At 50.0% G+C, this 18,399-nt stretch overlaps 1 protein-coding gene across 6 annotated transcripts in view; it reads left to right on the top strand.

The window, feature by feature from the left end:
• Positions 1-18,399, top strand: part of IL6ST (interleukin 6 cytokine family signal transducer) — a 563,892-nt gene that overhangs the window by 359,195 nt on the left and 186,298 nt on the right. For all 6 annotated transcript variants that reach the window (XM_085631350.1, XM_085631355.1, XM_085631352.1 and 3 more), the window contains 2 exons: positions 14,805-15,018; positions 15,856-16,038. In XM_085631350.1, the coding sequence (XP_085487476.1) occupies positions 14,805-15,018; positions 15,856-16,038 (397 nt within the window). The remainder of the gene's footprint in view (positions 1-14,804; positions 15,019-15,855; positions 16,039-18,399) is intronic.

The raw sequence follows: 18,399 nt of genomic DNA, 5'->3' as shown, positions 1-18,399 counted from the left end.
CTACCACTTTCCTGTGTGCTTTGTTGTGTTTGCCTGTTGATTCTGTCTTGGGCAGTTAAATGACGACTTTGCTTTCTACATCCTGCTTGCCGATGTTCTCCAAGGGCTGTGCATGCTTGCCTCCTGTTAAGAAGTCTCAGGGCCATCAATGGTTTAATCTGCAGCCCCTAAATTCCTCTGCTGGGAGTTCTGACCTGACAAGTAGTGTCCGTTCCAGTTGTAAGGCCCCGAAGGAGGCTTTGCTGCAAAAGAACAAAGAAAATCTACGCATCGACTCGCTGAGCTTTGTTTTCCCGACGCAGCGTCTGCGTTAATCCATGTATTTTTGCTGCATTAACAGTGATGGCATTTAAGGTAAAAGCACTTTGCATCCTGGAATGTTTGAGCCCGTCCTTACATTGTTCACTGTGAAAATACAAGACTTTCTGGTGAGTTTCACAAGAAATGGAGCTGTCAATATATTCAGTAAATCAAATATTTAACCTAAGTTCAGTAAAGTTCTGTTATCCTTTTAAAAACACACTCCAATAAGATTGCCAACACTTTATTGGCAAACTGGTTTCCCTAAAAGTGCCTACAGTGTGATCCTTTATCAGAAATGGTGGAGAAGACTTTGTAATTATTTGAAGCACTGCTTCTTTGGCACGGATTTCTGGCCAGGATATGACTGGAACAAGAAGTTACTGATAGCCCATCACAGAATGGCTCCAGACCACTTTGTTTCCTTTGCTGAAATCACAGCATTTTTTCAGCATTATGATTGTCTGTGCTCCCCAACAGCATTCTAAATGCTCCTCTTGGTGGAGAACGTGGCTTGGTGAGCCAAGATGGTGGACACACTGTAAGAGTGCTCCTGGACCCCTCCGCCTGTAATCCTGCCCTTGCCCGAGCCATCTGGACCTAATTGCTGCATCCCACTTACCGCTGCATCTCCGGCGATACCGTGGATGTCCGAAACCTCAGGTTTCGGTGCCCTGCTGCTGAGATCCGGCAGTGCCTCGTGGCTGGGATAGCAACTCCGTCTTCGTAAGTTGCAGCCCGAGCAGACATCGAGGTGCTCCGCCTTGATTGGCATCGGATGCTGCGGTGCCCGGGGGAGAATCTGCGGACCGGGGAGGCGTTCACCCCCCCCGTGCTTCTTGGACTCCCGGCTATCACGGTGAGGGGCGGTCCTGCTTTGTGACGATCCGGCGGCCTGTTCTGTGGAGGAGGCTCTCCGACCGCATCTCGGCCTTTATCCTGCGGCCTGGCTGCGGCTTCGGCTGTCGTCTCGGACAGCGGAGGGAGCTTGGAGGTCCCGACCGCTGCCCCAGTGGCATCGAGCGGCTTTGACAAAACTGTGGCCTGCAGCGGTGCCCATAGCCTGTGCTCTCGTCCCGCTGGTTTCCTGTTGGGGCTGGGGATGTAGGCCCGGTCTGTCTTGGGGCCGCGGCCTCCTCTTAGGCCACATTCTTGTTGTGCCTCGCTTGCTCTCCCCCTCCCCCCAGCGGGGGGCAGCGCCTTCGGCTGCCGCACCGGGCAGCGGGGAGACTGGTGGGCGGTGCTTGGTGGATGGGGCCTCCCGGCTGTGGACTTGCATCTGGGGCTCTCGGCCTGTGAGGACTACTGTTTCTCTCCTCCTGCCTCCTTCGGCAGCCTGCCCTCGGGCCCAGTCTGTGCTCCTATCCCGATTTTCCCTGGAGGAGCGGCCGCGAGATTGGCTGCCATATTGGGCAGTAAGGTCCGGCGGGCGGCGGCTGCTGCCTACACGGGCTGCGGCCTGCGGGGAGGGGCTTGGGCCAGCGTTGCCTTTGCCGTGTTACCCCCCCGGACCCAGGCAGATGCCACCAGTGCTGTGGACCCCCACCAGCTGTGTGACCCTCTGAGAGAGAGGGTTCTTGTCACCAACGAGGCCCGAGAAGGTGAGCGGGGGGGGTGTTGTGGTATCCAGTTGTGGGCATCCTGATTCCTCCCCTCCGGGCTGCGTCAACAACTGGGGACCTGCTGTTGGGGCTTTTGGCCGCAGGCACCGAGGGGCACCCATTAAGTTGCTTGTAGAGGCCTACTGATCTGCATTTGTGGCGCTGGGCGGTGGCCCCTTCCCCACGTCGCTGCACCCAGGACTCTAGGCTCTAAAACGGGGCATCTTGTTGCCTCCCTTGCTACCGCCTGAGTTGTGAGGGCTGCGGCCTCGATCAGCGGGGCCCTACCTGCGGCCCTGGGGCCTAGACTTAAGCCGTCTTCCCCCCCCCCCCCCCTTCCTTCCTGGAGACCCGCTCTGTCTGGGACGGCGTAGTAGGCCGCACACCGGGCGGCGGTGGCCGGATCCTAATTGTGCCTTGGCGTTGCTTGTCCCTCCCGCTTGACTTTGAGCTGCCCACGGGGACTTGCTGGCTCCCCCCACTCCGGGATACACCTACAGAGTACCCAGGCTCTGCAGCTCATTGGAGTGCCACCATGGGCAGGACGGACAGGTCGGCAAAGACTCCTGCCACCCAAACTAAAATAGATCTGGAGAAATGGATCAGATCATGGGTCCCTGAGGGCTCACTCTCTCCTTGGTTCGCGATTGAGCGGGCCCATCGGTACCTGGCCCCTAAGCCTCCTCCGGGTGCGGCCCCCGACCAATCCTAATGCGGGTCCTGCATTTCAAGGACTGGGACGCCTACCTGTCAGAGTCCTGCAAACAGCAACGGCTCCTATACGACAATCGTGCTATCATGATTTTCTCAGACTACACCCGCGAAGTCCAGAGCCGGCGCTGCTCCTTTGATGACGTCAAACAAAAGCTGAGGGCGCTCAATATCCAATACCGGCTCCTCTTCCCGGCACGCCTGCGAGTGGTATTCGCCAACAAGACCTTGTTTTTCAACAACCCATCAGAGGCCTGAACCTGGGCGACGGAGGAACGCCTGTTGCACTCTGATGAACGAGCTTCACAACGGGGGGGCGGGGAAGGTCCTGCTCGCCTCACACCTCCTGCTCCCCGGCCCCAACTTTACCACTCCCGCAGGCGCCGTGGACAGAGGCGGACCCGCTCGGACTCCCCACCTTGCCACTCCCTCCGATACTGCTCTCTGACGTACCTTCCGCCAGGAGGCGCTCAGGATCATCTGATCACTTGGCCAATGGGGGTGCTTCGCCTTGACCCTCCTTGCATGTTCTCCCGGATACAGACCTCTCATGCAGCCCAATACTCTTGAAAGGCCCTGCTTGAGCTCACCTCTGCCTGCCGGGCTTGGCTCCGCGGCCGGAGGGTGCGCCTGGTTTCATCACATTCCTTCCCTTCCTGATGGTCTCGTTTATGTACATCCGGCAATGAGGAGGGGTCCTCCACGCTTTCCCATTCCCACGCATTTTAGTTTGGTTGTTCTCTCTCTGGTTTGTTGTTAGGGTGACAGATGCTTCCGTTCCTGAAGTGTAGGGTGTGGGGGGCGGGACCGTTGTCTAGAGTTTTTTCCTCAATTGTGGGTTTTTTGTTTTTCAGTCCTTCCACACCAGCATTCATGAAGCACCCTGACGTACACCCGATACGACAGACAGACCGGTCCTCCCCTTTCAGACCTGTGGTCCCACTGCTAACCCACACATCATGCCCGACGCACCATTAATAAACGCCCCCCTGCGCATCATGTCCTGGAATGTTAATAGCCTCCTGGACCGCTTTAAGCGCATGGCTGTCCTTAGATACGCGCAGCGTTTAGGAGTGGACATCTTACTTTTACAGGAAACCCACCTGCTAGGTAATCACTGCCCCTTCTTAACGCGGTATGGCTAAGATAGATGTGGAGGAGTGTGGCTCAATGGTTCGAGCGGCAGACCCTGAAGCAGAGTTCTGGCCAGGGACCAGGGTTTGATTCCCGCCTCGGCGGGGCTCGGGCTCAATTTCCTCGGACCTGTCTATTCTCGCCTCGTGCCTATTCTAATCACGGGCCCCACGCTGCAACTCTGGGCAATAGCTTACTTAGCCTCCACACCGGCCCCAACAGCGCTAAGGATGCCTGGCTTCACCCTGGGGGTGCCCAGGAGTGGACACTTCACAGGGAAAGCCAGGAGGGGTTCCACAGCGGTATGAGTATCAGCGCCAGGAAACCGCAAAGGCGACACCGCAAGGTGGCCGTCTGGTGACAGTGCGCTCTATAAGTACCTTGACATTTACATTTACTTGACATATATAGAGTGTGGCACTCGGGGTTTACAAGGGGTTCCCGAGGGGTGGTGATCCTGGTGAAACGCTCCCTTCCTCTGGTGACTGTCCAAATGACTCTTGACGCCCAGGGCACTTTCGTGGCTTTCAGTGGCACACTAAACGGCAACCCCCTTAACCTGGTGTCCCTTTACACTCCCCCCTCGATGCTGATGACGATCCTAGCTAAGTCTGTTGACCTCCTGGCGTCTCTGCCCCCCGGGCCCCACATTCCTTGGGGGCGACTTTAACGCGGTCTCATCACTCCACATCGACACGACTGGCCTTCTGTCCCCCGGTAGAATTGCACAAGCCAAGCAGCTGAGGTCCTGGTCCGCATCACTGGGTTTATGCGACGCGTGGCAACTATGACACCCTCACTCTAAGCAATTCTCACACACACCTCAGCACCACACCACACACAAGCATGCATTGATGCCATCTTTGTTCCTTCGACGGACTGCCTTTTGATTCAAGATGCCTCGCTTCTTCAGAGAGGTATCTCTGACCACTCGCCAGTGATGATCCGTACAGGTCCCCCCCACCTCGGCCTCTGTCTGGCAAACATGGAGGTTAAATGCCTGCTTCTTCAGGACAAAGATTTCAGGAAAGTAGTGAAGCAGGAACTAAAACAGTACTTTCTCTCTAACGAGGGCTCCGTGTCCTTTCCAGGCACCCCATTGGAGGCAGGCAAGGCTACGATTAGGGGGGTCGCTAAGGGCCAACTCAAGCTCCAGCGGCAAACCCAACTGGAGCAGATAACCTCGCAGGAGGCGCAGGCCCTGCGCCTTGAACGTGCCTCGGCACGATCCCCAGATGCTTCTGATACACGACTTCTGACCCGGCTCCGGTCGGAGATCAAGCAGTTGTCGCTGGATGCTGCCAAACTCCTCTGGCGCTCCTCCGTGGCCAGGGTGTATGGATGGGGCGACAAGAATGGCTCGCTCCTTCACTGCCTAGCTACTTACCCAAGGGCGAACTGTATAATTCCTGAAATAGCTGCATCAGATGGGTCACCATGCCGTGCCCCAATGGAGATGGCGCAGGCCTTTGCTGCCTACTACCGCAGGCTACACGAGGCCCGAACCCCAACCCTGTCCCTTACGGACCTGATGGACGTGGAGGGTGGCCACCTTCCGTGTGTGGACGCCGCTGTTCAGGCCGATCTGGACCGTCCCATTTCTCGTGGGGAAATTGGAGAAGCAATTGCCCTTGTCTCATCCGACAAGACACCGGGCCCAGATGGCCTTCCTCAAGAATACTATGCTCACTACCGGGATGTTCTCATCCCCCACCTAGATGCACGGTTTCGCGAGGCTGTGGAGAAAGGCTCTTTTCCTCACGAAACAGACAGAGCTACTATAGTGGTCCTTCCGAAATCCCAGCCTCCCTCGCCACAGTGCGCAGATTACCGCCCCATCTCCCTCATCAACACCGACGTCAAACTGTTTGCCACCCTCCTCGCCCAGCGACTCAAGCCCCTCCTGTCTACATTGGTCCATCCTGATCAATTTGCGTTTATGCCCTCTCGCGGCACCCGACACTTCTTCGCAGACTGCACTCCGCCTTGGCACATCGCCACCTCCTCACCCGATATCTTGCGCTTCTCCTGGTGGACTTTGAGAAGGTCTTTGACTCGGTGGACTGGGGCTTCCTTCAAGATGTTCTTGACATGATGGGACTTGGTCCCTGCTTTTGGGCCATGGTCAAGGTTCTATATGTCCTCCCGAGGGCTCGTGTTCTAGTAAACTGAGTTCTGTCGGAGCCCTTCTCGGTCTGTAGAGGGACGAGGCAGGGTTGTCCCCTTTCCCCGCTGCTTTTTGCCTTAGTGATGGAGCCCTTGGCATCCTTGATGCGGTCTTGCGATCGGGTGTGGGGATGGGAATGGCCCAGAGCTGAACCGGATAAAATCTCCCTCTACGCAGACGATGTCCTCATGTACTTGGCAGATCATGCCCGGTCTGGCCCCCATTGTCTTCGTATCTTGAAATCCTTTGAACAGGCCTCGGGCCTCCGTTTGAATCCCAACAAATCGGTCCTGGTTCCCCTTGCCCGGGACTGCTTTGGCTGGCAATCCGAAATACCTCGACGTAGTCAATTATTCAAGTATTTGGGGATCTGGGTGACCTTGCTGCCTGAGCTCAGCTGGGCCCTCAATGTCACTCCACTGGTGAGGCGGGCCAGGGTGGACCTCCAGCGGTGGCAGTCGTTGCCCCTCAACCCCATGGGGAGGGTGGCCTCTTTTAAATTGATGGTGCTTCCCCGCTTCCTTTACATGCTTCAGAACACCCCCATGTGCTTTCCCAGGGCCTGGTTCCGTGAGCTCGACGGCTTGGCCAGCAGGTTCTTATGGGGGAAGGGTAGGTCCAGGTTGGCGCTCAGTACTTGCAGGATGCCCTCATTTGACGGGGGTTTGGGGATGACTCCCCTTTATCTATATTATCTAGCCACGCGACTTCATTCCATACACGACTGGTTCAACAGGAATGGTCCGATCCGGCCTTAAGACTCGAACTAGGGGAGCTGGGCCTCGCCAGAATCCAGTCCTTCCTATATGGAAGCCCGATTCTTTCCCGTCTTCCGGAGGGGACGCGCTCGGTGTTACTGGCCTGGCGGGCAGCACTGCGGTACACCAACTGGACACACACACTGACCCGCTGTACACCCCTGTGGCACGGGACCTGGCTCAAGGAAGTAACCGGGCTCCGGGGCTTTGAGGCTTGGGATCTCATAGATATCACCCAACTGGGAGACGTTTGGGTGGGGGACCACATACGCTCCTTTGAAGCTCTCCAGACTAGATACTTGCGGCACCACTCGCAATTCTTTCGCTACCTCCAGCTACGGCATGCGCTACGCTCACACCAGGTACACGGTTGCCAGACCATAGCCCGCCTGAAGCCCAGATTATGTTTGGAGACCTGGGGAGAGGTGGCATTTCCCGCATTTACCATACACTGGTTAACAACACCCAGACTTTCTTGGACCGACTGCGGGCACAATGGGAGGGCTGGGTGGGCCCCTTGGAAGAAGAAGAAGACTGGCGTGACGCCCTTATGGCTCACAGAACGGTTACCGCCTCGGCTAGGCTGCGCATGGTGCAGCTCTACTACCTACATGCCGCATACCTCACCCCTGTTCGCCTTCATCGCGCGGGGCTTAGTCCGTCCTCAGCCTGTACTAGGTGCGGCTCTGACCCCGCTGACTTCTTTCACATGGTTTGGGCCTGACCCCGCCTGGCGGGATTTTGGGAGGGCATCGAAGAACTACTCTCTGAGGTTCTAGGGTGGGGGGGTTCCACGCGACCCTAAGCACACGATCCTGGGCATCACGGATGAGTTTGACGGGTCACGCAATGAAAAACTGTTCTTCAGTACAGCTATGGTGGTAGCTAAGAGAGACATTGCGGCCTCCTGGAAATGCCCTGAACCCCCAAGTGTGGGGAGTTGGCGGACTGGGGTGGATTGGTGCGCCACACAGGAGAAAGTTCTGTAAGTGGCATGTGGGTGCTCTAAGAAATACCGCAGAATTTGGGGGAAGTGGCAGGGGGGGTCTAATCATGAGGGCTTTGAATGTTTTCATCTCACTTTTGCTTTATTAATGTCTGTACATTGGGTGACGAGAAATTGTGTATGTAATCCTCGATTATTGAAATACGGTGCTGATTGGCTGGTGCATTCCTTCTGTAAACCGAATAAAAATTTGTTTTATCAAAAAGAAAATGCTCCTCTTGGCCTGCACCTGGCACTCCGATTACATCAATTTATGCCCCCTTCTACGGGAGGCCTATCCCACAGTTTAACTAGCTCTGTTTTTGAGGATCCTTGCCTGGGGAGATCTTAAGGTTTACTGCTCTCTGATGCCTCAGTATTGAAGATTGTTGTAACCTGTCCGAGTCCATCCAGGCACTCCTTAATCAATTCATACACCACCCGTTCATCTAGCCATCCATCTAGGCCCTCAGTCAACTACTGAAGAAAGTGCATATTTAGCAAAGCACACTGTCACTCACTCATTCATTCATGCACTCTAAAATTTCTCCAACCCTTTACTTATTCCAACAATCACCCTGCCACACGACGACACACAAACTCCCCATTCAGGGAAGAGGCACTATGACTAAAAATGACCAGGCCTATTGGCTTTGCTAATGCTTATTTAATTTGTTGGGTTCAATGGCAGAAAAACAAACTTTTATGATGTAAGAGATTGTTGCAAAGTGGGCTCCGCCACCATGATCCCCCTGGATTTTACACTTCGTCTACCTGTTTTTGGGCTTTTTACTGTGTGGAAGCCTCACTACCAGAGTATTACTCACTTTAAATTCACGGTAAATAACTGAGAGAGTTAAGCCTATGTGTCCACCTTTTAAGATAAGGCCGCTGCTTCGCAACTAGGGCAAGAGGCTGTGGGCTGTTTACATGCAAACCTGTGATCACATTCGCCCACAAGCTGTGTGTTTAATAGTACTGTTGTAGGATTAGTTCTGACCTGGGGTAGCCTTTAAAATATGAGTCTTTCATTGTGTAGATCTGTAGTGCTTACTGAAGGTCTGTGGTGCTTACACTGGGTATTCCATTTAGGCAACATCTGCACTAATGTACAGTTACTTAGGCCTGCATGGTCCCGTGAGGTGTCTATCCAGGGATAAACATGCACCGGAGGTTAAATCCACAGTCCCTTACATCATAGCTACAGTCCTTATGACACTTTAAAGATTGTCATATTTCTCTGCCTCAGCTCATAGTCAGATTACAGGCCTCTGTTCCCCCTACTGCGCCACGTTAATTACTCTGCTGTCCAGCAGGAGGATCAAAGGCCTCCCCATACAATAGAGCCATTAAAAGTGCATGACCCCGTTCCTGGGAAAGGAAGGTAAGGCAAGGGGAAAATCTACATTTATTAATTAGCTTGTCATACTGCATCAGGGCTGGAGCAGCCCTGGACCACAGAAACAAAGAATAGCTAGACCTCAGAAGCTTCCCTTTGAAGTTGTGGTGGGAAGGGGTCAGACAGCTGTGTGAGATTAGATCTGAAACTCTCAAGGGAACTCTTTCCATAGCAACTTAAGTTGCCAAATTGGAATGTCCCATAATGCTGTGAAGGTTCTGACATTGAGTGATGATGTACTACCGTAGGATTGGTCAGGGGTACCAGGCTTCTAGAATGATAGGTGAGAAAAATGGGTTTCTTCATGGCCAGTGATGCTGGCTCCCTTACTCCCTTGAGGAACACTTGGGGGGGAAATGGACCTGCAGGAGAATCCTGGGTCTTCTGTAGACTGGTCATGCAGCTAGGGGACCGACCTCGCCCCGTCCACCTCCACCCTCATGAATCAGGAAGGTTACTTCTGTCTCCACTGACACACAGCTGCCCTGCAAGGCAGACAAAGCCATGAAGTCTGGGAAGAGTGCCAGAGAGGGTGTTCTGCTTGTTGGCTGCGGAGGGGCTGCACAATATGTCTCACAAGCAGGAGAGAGCACCACAAGCCAGGCGGAAAGCAGGTCCATCAAAAAACACCCCTTTAGAGGTCAGCAAGCCTGAAGAAAATGCCCCTGTTGGGTAGGGCTGGACACTAGAAGCAAAATGACACCAGGTTGGTCCCTATAGGGCTCTAAGAAACTGGCATCAGAAGCGGAGTACCTGATAGATTGCAGCTCTTCACAAATGATATTCCCTAGGAAGGAGACATATGTGGGGCCCCCTCTCTAAGCAGACCTTTGCATCAGGAACCCCATCCCTGGAGCCTGACGCACAAATGTCCCAGAGACCCCACCCCCTGGGCAAAGAAGGGGACAGAAGCCGGGATGCCATCACGGTGTGGTGTTTTCTGCACCCATACCCGTATTTGAGGGGCATTAGCACACAGCCTCCTGCCCGCTGGCAGGAGAAGGCCAAGTTGCTTTCGCCTCAGGGCATGGGCCAAAAACTAGTAATTTAGAGAATTGTTGACCAAATCACCTGACATTGGAGCCGCAGAGAGTGTTGCCTGCTCTTGAGCCAAGTCAGGAAGGCACTCTGGGAACTGGCAGTGGCCATAGGTGCATTGGGTGCCCCAATCTGCCCCCAATAAGGCAATATGCTCATAGGTGTTCATGGTAGAATTGGGAACCCAGAACTAAAAACAAAAAACACATATAGCAAGGCTGCAGTACATAAGGAACAGAGCAGAGAAGTCCACTGATCAAGTGTGCACACCCGGGGCCATGGAGAGCTCCATAAGCCCCTGTGAGGGACAACAAAATTTGCATAGTTTTCTCATGGTGCCCCGAGGAAGGGAAGAGGCACCACCAACAGTTCTGCAAATTTATATGGGGGACTGCGGAGAGTGCAGCAGCGCTCCAGAATGTTTTTATTAAAATAATAAAACCCACCCAAGTCTCTCAGGGAATTGTGTCCCTGACTCCGGGAGAATATACCAATTGTTCAAGCACTCTAGTATCTGGTGCTTTTGCACCAGGGCTCTGGTGTGCAGTATCCCCTGTTAATTAGTCTTTGAGCTGCAGTAGGAGTATGGTAAAAGAAGTACTCTGGTACACATATTAATGAATTCAGTGCTTTATTAACAAGATGGATGGCTGACAATACAAGGTTACCAAATAATGAATGCTGTTGAATGTTGATACTCTCCCTATTGATTTCAGTGATAGGTTAGAACATGTATTCCATATATGTACAATTCCCATTTTTAAAAATTTCATAACATGTTGTCGCTTTTACCAGTGTGGTGACACCCTGACAAAGCCAATAGCTTTGCCTTACTTATAAAGACACCCCCTTATAGGATGATATGGTCTCTCGTATAGGTGAAGGGTATTATGGTTATATGATTTAGGGCTCACTAGGTGTATAATGTGTTTTGGAGGTGTCACCAACATTATTCCCATCTATTTTATTTTTCATATTTGTAATTTAATGTGTAGTATTTAGTAGTGTGTGCATTTTAAAGTGTTTTTCCTTTTTACAAGAAAAGCACAGTGTGGACAATAATTTTTAGAGTGTTGCCCTTGCGTACCAGCGAGCTGGGGTTACTAGTCCACACCTCCTCCCCAGAGTAGGCCTTGGACTATTCTGCCTCACTATCTTCAGAGAGTTAAATGTCACAATGTGGTACTTAGTTCCCAGTGAAAAAGACAATTGCAGACTTATTACTTGTGAAGGGCTCACATCCTTCACAACTAATAGCCCAATTTCTTACAGAAATAAAACAGACAGTCAAGGAAGATAAAGTGCTGTTCAGGCAACACTAGACAGGGGGGCTATATGAAACTACTTAGAGTAATTGAGTCATTTTGAAGGGCATGTTGTCTTCTAATAATATGTTGTTTTTCCATTTGTTTCCACTTTTCCTTTTGTGCATGTATCTCATTTATAATTTATAAAATTGAGTGTGGATACTTTAGGTGACCTTTAATAAAACATGCATGTACAGCAATGGAAGAAAATTAACTATTAAAAACCTTTATTATTTTGGTGCTGAATATACTGAATTCTGTGTTATGTTTGAGGCAAAATCCTAATTCCCTCCAGGAGGTTTTCTCAAAGATTATTAGTAGAAATTGGAACTCCAGTCAACCTTTCAATTTAAATTTAATGAAAAACTCTCACACAAACATGTATGGCTCAGACGATTGTGATTTTTATTTATATTCTTTATATTTCTATACAAAAATCAATGTATCTATATATATATATATATATATATATATATATATATATATCATCTTTCTTTTGTAAATTGTTACTGTTGTCTAAACTGACTGTACATCCTCCCTTTCTTCAACACAGGTTTCAATGAAAACAAGATTGGAATTAATAAAATAACTTATCCTCTCATCCGCAACCATACACACTGCGTACAAATCCCATCTGTAATGCATACATACAATTGTTAAAACGTTCTTTTCTGTAACAACACAGTTCTCATGGTTCTCTAAATGCACACAGAGGGCATCTTAGAGAAGCCCCCTGAAATACGACCTACCACTAGTGTTCAGGCTGAGTGGCTGTTTTCAGCTGCCACCACCAGACATGTTTCTGGATCCCTGAGTCGAGAGCCTGCTGCTCTCAGGGGTCTGAAACAATGCACATCCTGGGACAAGGTGCCAAGCCTCCTCCCCCATGATGGGAAGGGTCCACGAAGGGGAAGCTTCAAAGGCTTGCTGCCTTTGTGAGCTTCCCCAGGCTTTTTGCTGCTAACAGAAACTGGTCACCACTGGTTCTAACCCCCACTTTGGGCGGGAAACCCAAGTGAGGAAAGGAGGTGTGCCCACCTCTGCCAGCCCCACCCCTCAGGTGGTGGGGGGCGAGGTGAAGCACAACTCTCAGTCCCTGCCATCTTGCAGATGGGGGACCCAGCCAACCAGGGTAAGGCTTATGCCCCCCTCCCACTGGAGGGTGGCATAATGGGGGGAGTACCCACCCCAGGGAAGGGACCGTGTACCCACCCCAGGGAAGGGACCCATTGGTAGCAACCCTTTTACCTACCTGTAACACTCTTAAATCTAGTATTTAGGGGCACTTCTGAACCTTGCTTCCTCAGACAAAAAAACTCAGAGGAAAAAGAAGAATAAGGACCGAACAGCCTTGCCGAAGCTAAGAAGAGGAGGATGCTTACTGACTTGGCCCCAGCCCTACCGGCCTGTCCCTACCTCGAACCTGCAGAAGCGAAACTCCGGTGTGTCCAGCAGCCTTAAGAACCCGAGGACGTGCCCTGCCTTCAAAAGAAAACTCTGTCTCCCGTGAACACCTGATTTGTTCACCAACAGACTCCAGCTCCGGCAAGATACGCGAATCTGCACCACTCTGGACCCGACACCCACAGCCCGAGTTAGTGGCCCAACACCACAAGGAGGTCTCCCTGGCAATCCAGACCCGAGATCCAGTGATCCCTGACCTACCTCAAGCCGACGCCTGCAGCCTCAAACCCGAAGTTCCCCCCAACCGCGACCAGGAGCTGGCAAGAAGATCCGACCCTAAAAGTCACCCCTGCACCCGACGCCCCATGGCCTTGGGTGGCCCAACTGACGGTGTCTAACCAACCCCCAGCATCCCAACTTACTTCCATAAGTGGTGGTTGCACCCAGAAGACCTTCGTCCCCGAGCCTGCAGTGTGTTTGAAAACTGGTGACACCCCATTGAAAGCTACAGGGCGCCCGACGCCAAAACAGCACTCTGCACCCGGCCGTCCCAGTGCCGCTGAGGGTGCACCTTGCGTGCTGGCTTGAACCCCCGTTTGCCCTGAGCTTAAGTCCAGGAGCTTTGCTCCCGCAACCTTGTGGCCTGCTTGTAAGCAGCCACCAACTGGAGGCACCTGTCCCCCATTGGATAAAATTGGGCCTCAGCACTCTGCACCCGGTCGCCCTAGTGCCGCTGAGGGTGTAAGAAGAGTGCATGCTTGACACTGGGGGACCCCTGAGCCTACCCCCAGAATACCAACTCCCACAACCGAATACTTACCTTTGAACCGATATCCCTATTTTCCTCCATAGGCTAACATTGCCTGTTTTCTGTGAAAAGTGAAGTGTGGAGTCGGAAAATCTTTAAAGGTTTCTAAAACCGTAACAAAATAACCAAAACGCTTTTACTTACCTGTTTACAGGAAACGTCCCAGTGCAGTATCCAGGTATACTGCAGTGTGTAAGAAAAGTAATCTGTAAAGTAATCTACTTGACATTCTACTGAAAAGCCAATACAAAGTATATGTACAATATTTCAAAGCATTGCCTTACTAGTAGTTCTACATAATCAAACCAAAAGTATATATACCACTGCAATACGAACTGTTTACAAACTGTATTATTACTGCAAAGTACTTATCACTTACCTGTGCCAGGCTTGCTTGGTTCTAGGAAATAAAATAACAAAAAGAATATTTTTATACAAAACCAATTGGTCTGAAGTTCAGTCTTTGAGTGGGTGATATCATTTGCTGATTGATTGTGTACAACAAATGCTAAACGCTACCCTCTGATACAGCCTTACTGCTCTTCCACACTAACACAAATAGTGAGTAAGGTGCTATCTACTTTTACCTCTGCCTACCTTTTGGGGTTCCACCGGACTCTGTGCCCACTATACCTCACTTTGGTATAGTATATACAGAGCCAGCTCCCTACAATGGTTTATGTTTTCGTCAGTGCTTTTCCATGCTCCTCTGCATGTCTGCTAATCCTTCTGCATTACTATGCTCTTTTATTGGCAAGATGCTGCTGTGATGAAGCCCTACATGCGTTGGAATCCCAGTCTATGCAGCATCTATTGATGCACAGCAGTGGAGAAATTAATGTATCATTGTGTTAGATACATCAGTGGTGAACAGCTTTCATTATCTAAGTACATACCTTCACATTAGTAGAGAACTAAATGAAATACCTCTACCCGCATGTGAGCAGAATCATCAGGGCTTAGAAACGTGTTGTATGTTTAAGGTGCAAATGCTATAAAAGCATTAACTGTATTGTAATGTCAACCAAACACGTTTAAGGAATTAAAGGACATAAAAACCAAACTATGAAAGTTACTCTCTATAGTCGATACTGTTAAGTAACCATATCGAACGCCTTCTGCCAGAAATCCTGAGTTAATTAACTAAGCTTAAATAATTTTCAAAGCAATGTGAAATATATTTTTGTTTCAGGAACTGGAGCGCGTTGATGCCAATGGTGCAGTGTTGGGGTACAGAATAATAGTCACAAGACAAATAACACGTTCCATTGAGATGCATAATACAACTAGTACAAATCTTGATCTTATGCTCACTAACGAGGCCTACGATATAAACCTGACTGCCTACAATAGTGCTGGTGAATCTCCAAAGTCTATCTTGCATATCAGTGCAAGCAACTCTAAAGGTGCGTATCCTGGGGAGCGTCTTACTTTATTTTAACCTTGTACATTTAACCTTTGTTAGAAACAGATCAACTGTATTCAGAACTATTGTCTGACAATTCATTCTCATCAGGATTTAAAGATAGAAATTGTATCTAATTAATGACTGTGAATAAGAAGTCTGTATAATTACATAATTTTAGAAAATGTATATGGTCGCAGACACATTAAGTCAGAATCCTTTCCTAATGCATGTTTACAGCCCAAGTACCTCAAGAGGAGCCCCAGAAGTAGGCACCCCAGATTGCTTGAATGCTTCAGAGCAGTATTATGATTGCTACATTTGTTGGGATAGAAAGCAGGACTTGGAACTGGTCAGGGGTGTAACACAGGCCCCTGTGGCGCAGGTGGGCCCTCAACACTTTGGGGGGGACCCTCACCCTTTCAGGGAGCCCTCATTCAGCCCAATACCAATTGATTTCTTTGAGTTCAGGGCCCCTTATCATATTCTGCAGGGTGGTCCAATCATTTTGCGTTACGTCACAGGACCTGGCTCAATGAGAGAGGAATACTGACCAAATAATTTGCACTGTAATAATTTGTACTGTGAGGGATAACAACATAAAATGGCTCCACTGTTCTTGACTGGTGTTTTGTTCTCACTAAACCAGGTGAAATCTCATTTATTAATACACTCTGCTCCCCACTGATACATATTTGAATACCGGAGACCAATTTGAAAAGCAAAACATTGTGATCATGAGGTATGAATATTAAGCTGACAAAATGCCTTTTTGTTAATTCTGTGACTTGTACCATTCCCAGGGTACCCTGCTAATTATGCTCCTTGCCTTTTGTAGGACTTCGACCTGTAAAGAATATTCGAGCATTTCCGAAGGACAAGCAGCTTTGGGTGGAGTGGACTGCACCCAATGCATCTGTGAAGGCGTATGTGATTGAGTGGTGTATAAAGTCAGACAAAATTCCCTGTACCATGCAGTGGCAAAAAGAACCAAGTACTTCACAAGGAGCTTTTTTGAGGGGTAATTTTTAAGTTTTTAAGGGGTCATTTTTATTTTAACAAAAGTTTGAGTTGGGAATTAAAAAATTGCTTCCCTGCCAACTGTGCTTTTTCTCCACTGTTAGAAAGAAACCAAGCTCTTCCCCATTTGTAATAATGCATTTTACAATATGTGTAGAACTTAGTCATTTATGGATTCCTATTGATAAGCTTAGCAAGCAGTGAATGGCTTGGGGCTAGAAGTTCTACCAAGATTCAAGGCACAAGCATTTTCCCCCATTCTGTCAGTGTGAAAAGTCTTGTATGGGAAGTCTCCGGTCAATCAAGCTTTCCTCAGGAAGCTGGCGGTCAGGTAAACACCTTATCTGATCGCACATTAGTCCCCTAAGTACTTTGTGGCACAGTACCTAAATTGGTTATAGAGAATTTGGAAATGGGACAAGTGAGTCCTACTTTTGTGGAATCAAAGCAAACAGAAGATATAGATCTGCTGTCTGAAGTTTTACAATTGGTATGGGGTGGGTCTCCTTTCAGGTCCCCTTCCCAGGCTACTCTCCAGACACAGCCTTTGTGTTTCTGCACCTGGCTGTCATCAGTCACACTGAAGATTGATCACGAGAAAGGTAAAAGGCTAGGCTCTCATAAATGACCCTTCTTCCTCCAAACAGCAGTATCTATATGGTCCCTTGACATCTGGTGTCTTGGGGCCCCAATACCACGACCCTTGAACTGGGATCCAAGTGTTCGACTCCGTTTGGAAGACAAAGGGCAAGCAACTTCTTCGGGGCCTCAATCTCGGTGATTGGGGTGGTTTACCTCTCATGCCCAAAGTTCATCCTCTATGGCTCTTCAAACTGGGTACAACACCTTCAGCTCTTGACTGCCAATGAAGGCTCCTCAGGTAGTGTGGTTGATCCTGACCTAAACAAGCACACAATCGTTATAAAGGATTGTCCATATGGCGCACAGATATGTATACGATGCAGTGTAGTGTCTTTGCTCTAGAGTCCATTGGTGCATCTCCCTTCTGTGGACCTCCCTGGCTCTCGTATATTCTCTCTCCTTTGGGCACAATGTAGTAAGAATTGGTTCAGGTACATTTTTATCTCCAACACATTTAAGATAGCACATATTTGTTAATCTGTTTGTCACGCAATCCATGTGCGAGTCTGTAGATCAGGCTGATTCTCAGTGGTCACCCTGCTTCCTGTTGGCTTGGCTGCTCCCCTGCGTCTGGGCTGAGCGCAAACCAGTATTCCTTTTTGGGGCTTCTCCACAGTCACGTATGTGGCTGCTCTGCTTATCAAAGGTGTCTCGGGGGTGCTGGGTCTCCACAGGTGTGGGTGGTGCAACCCCATCTGGGCTTTGTATGTCCACATAGTTATGGCCACTTGTAGGCGAGGTTCTTCGCAGTAGGTGAGATGCCGGGTGGACCTTACTGACCGGGTGGTTGGGAGGTCAGAGCTCAGTCTAGCCACAGCCGATTACTTGTTGTGCAGTGCCTCAGGAAATTATTTGTTTTGCAGCGGCTCAAGTCATTCCACATACCATTCTTGAACTGTGGCTCAAATCACCCCTCAGTCGATAACTTCAGGCCCTGCAGTTCAGGTTATGCATTGTCTTCACAGTTCCTGCCAGGAATTGCAGGAGAGTCTGGAGCCTTCCGACTCCAGGGCGCACAGGTCAATCTCCATACTCCTCTGAAGCTGCTGTAGAACTAGCATGCCAAGCTCACACTTCAGCCGGCTGGCTGGATTGCTTTAGGATAGGTAATCAGCTATTGCAGCAAGGGATAGACACAAGTGATCTTCCCTCATCTTTGGGAAGCTGGCTGTCAGGCAGATACCAACTCTGGTTGCTTGCACAGTAGTTCCCTAAGTACCCTGTGGAGCACTCCCTTCCTTGGTTATAGAGAATTTGGAAATGGGACAGCAAGTGAGTCCTAGGTCTAGTGCGTCCTACTTTTATACAGTCAAAACATATGAGAGATGTGAATCCACTGTCTGAATTTTTGGACTGGTGTAGGGTGTTTCTCCTTTCAAGTGTCCCTCACAAGTTACTCTCCTGACACATCATTTGTGTTTTAGCACCTGGCTGTCATCGTCCATACTGAAGAGTGAGCCGGCAAAAGATAAAAGGCTGGCCTCTCCTAACAAACCTTTCTCCCTCCAAAATGCTGCGACTATAATCCTGCCCCAGCCGCACCCCACTATCTATCAAATGGTAGTGCTCCAATAAGAGCACTCAGCAGCTTCTCCCAGCAAAAGGCCTAATCGGATTTCTAAGGGAGCATTGTCTCCTCTCTCCCCACTTCACTGTCTCTGTCTCCTTCCTCCAACATGTGAAATGTCAGCAATACCTGTCTGGGAAAACAACCTCACCT

Source organism: Triturus cristatus, chromosome 2_1 (assembly GCF_964204655.1).
Source record: "Triturus cristatus chromosome 2_1, aTriCri1.1, whole genome shotgun sequence".
NCBI classification, from domain to species: Eukaryota; Metazoa; Chordata; class Amphibia; order Caudata; family Salamandridae; genus Triturus; species Triturus cristatus.
This window is presented reverse-complemented; position numbering and strand designations above follow the sequence as displayed.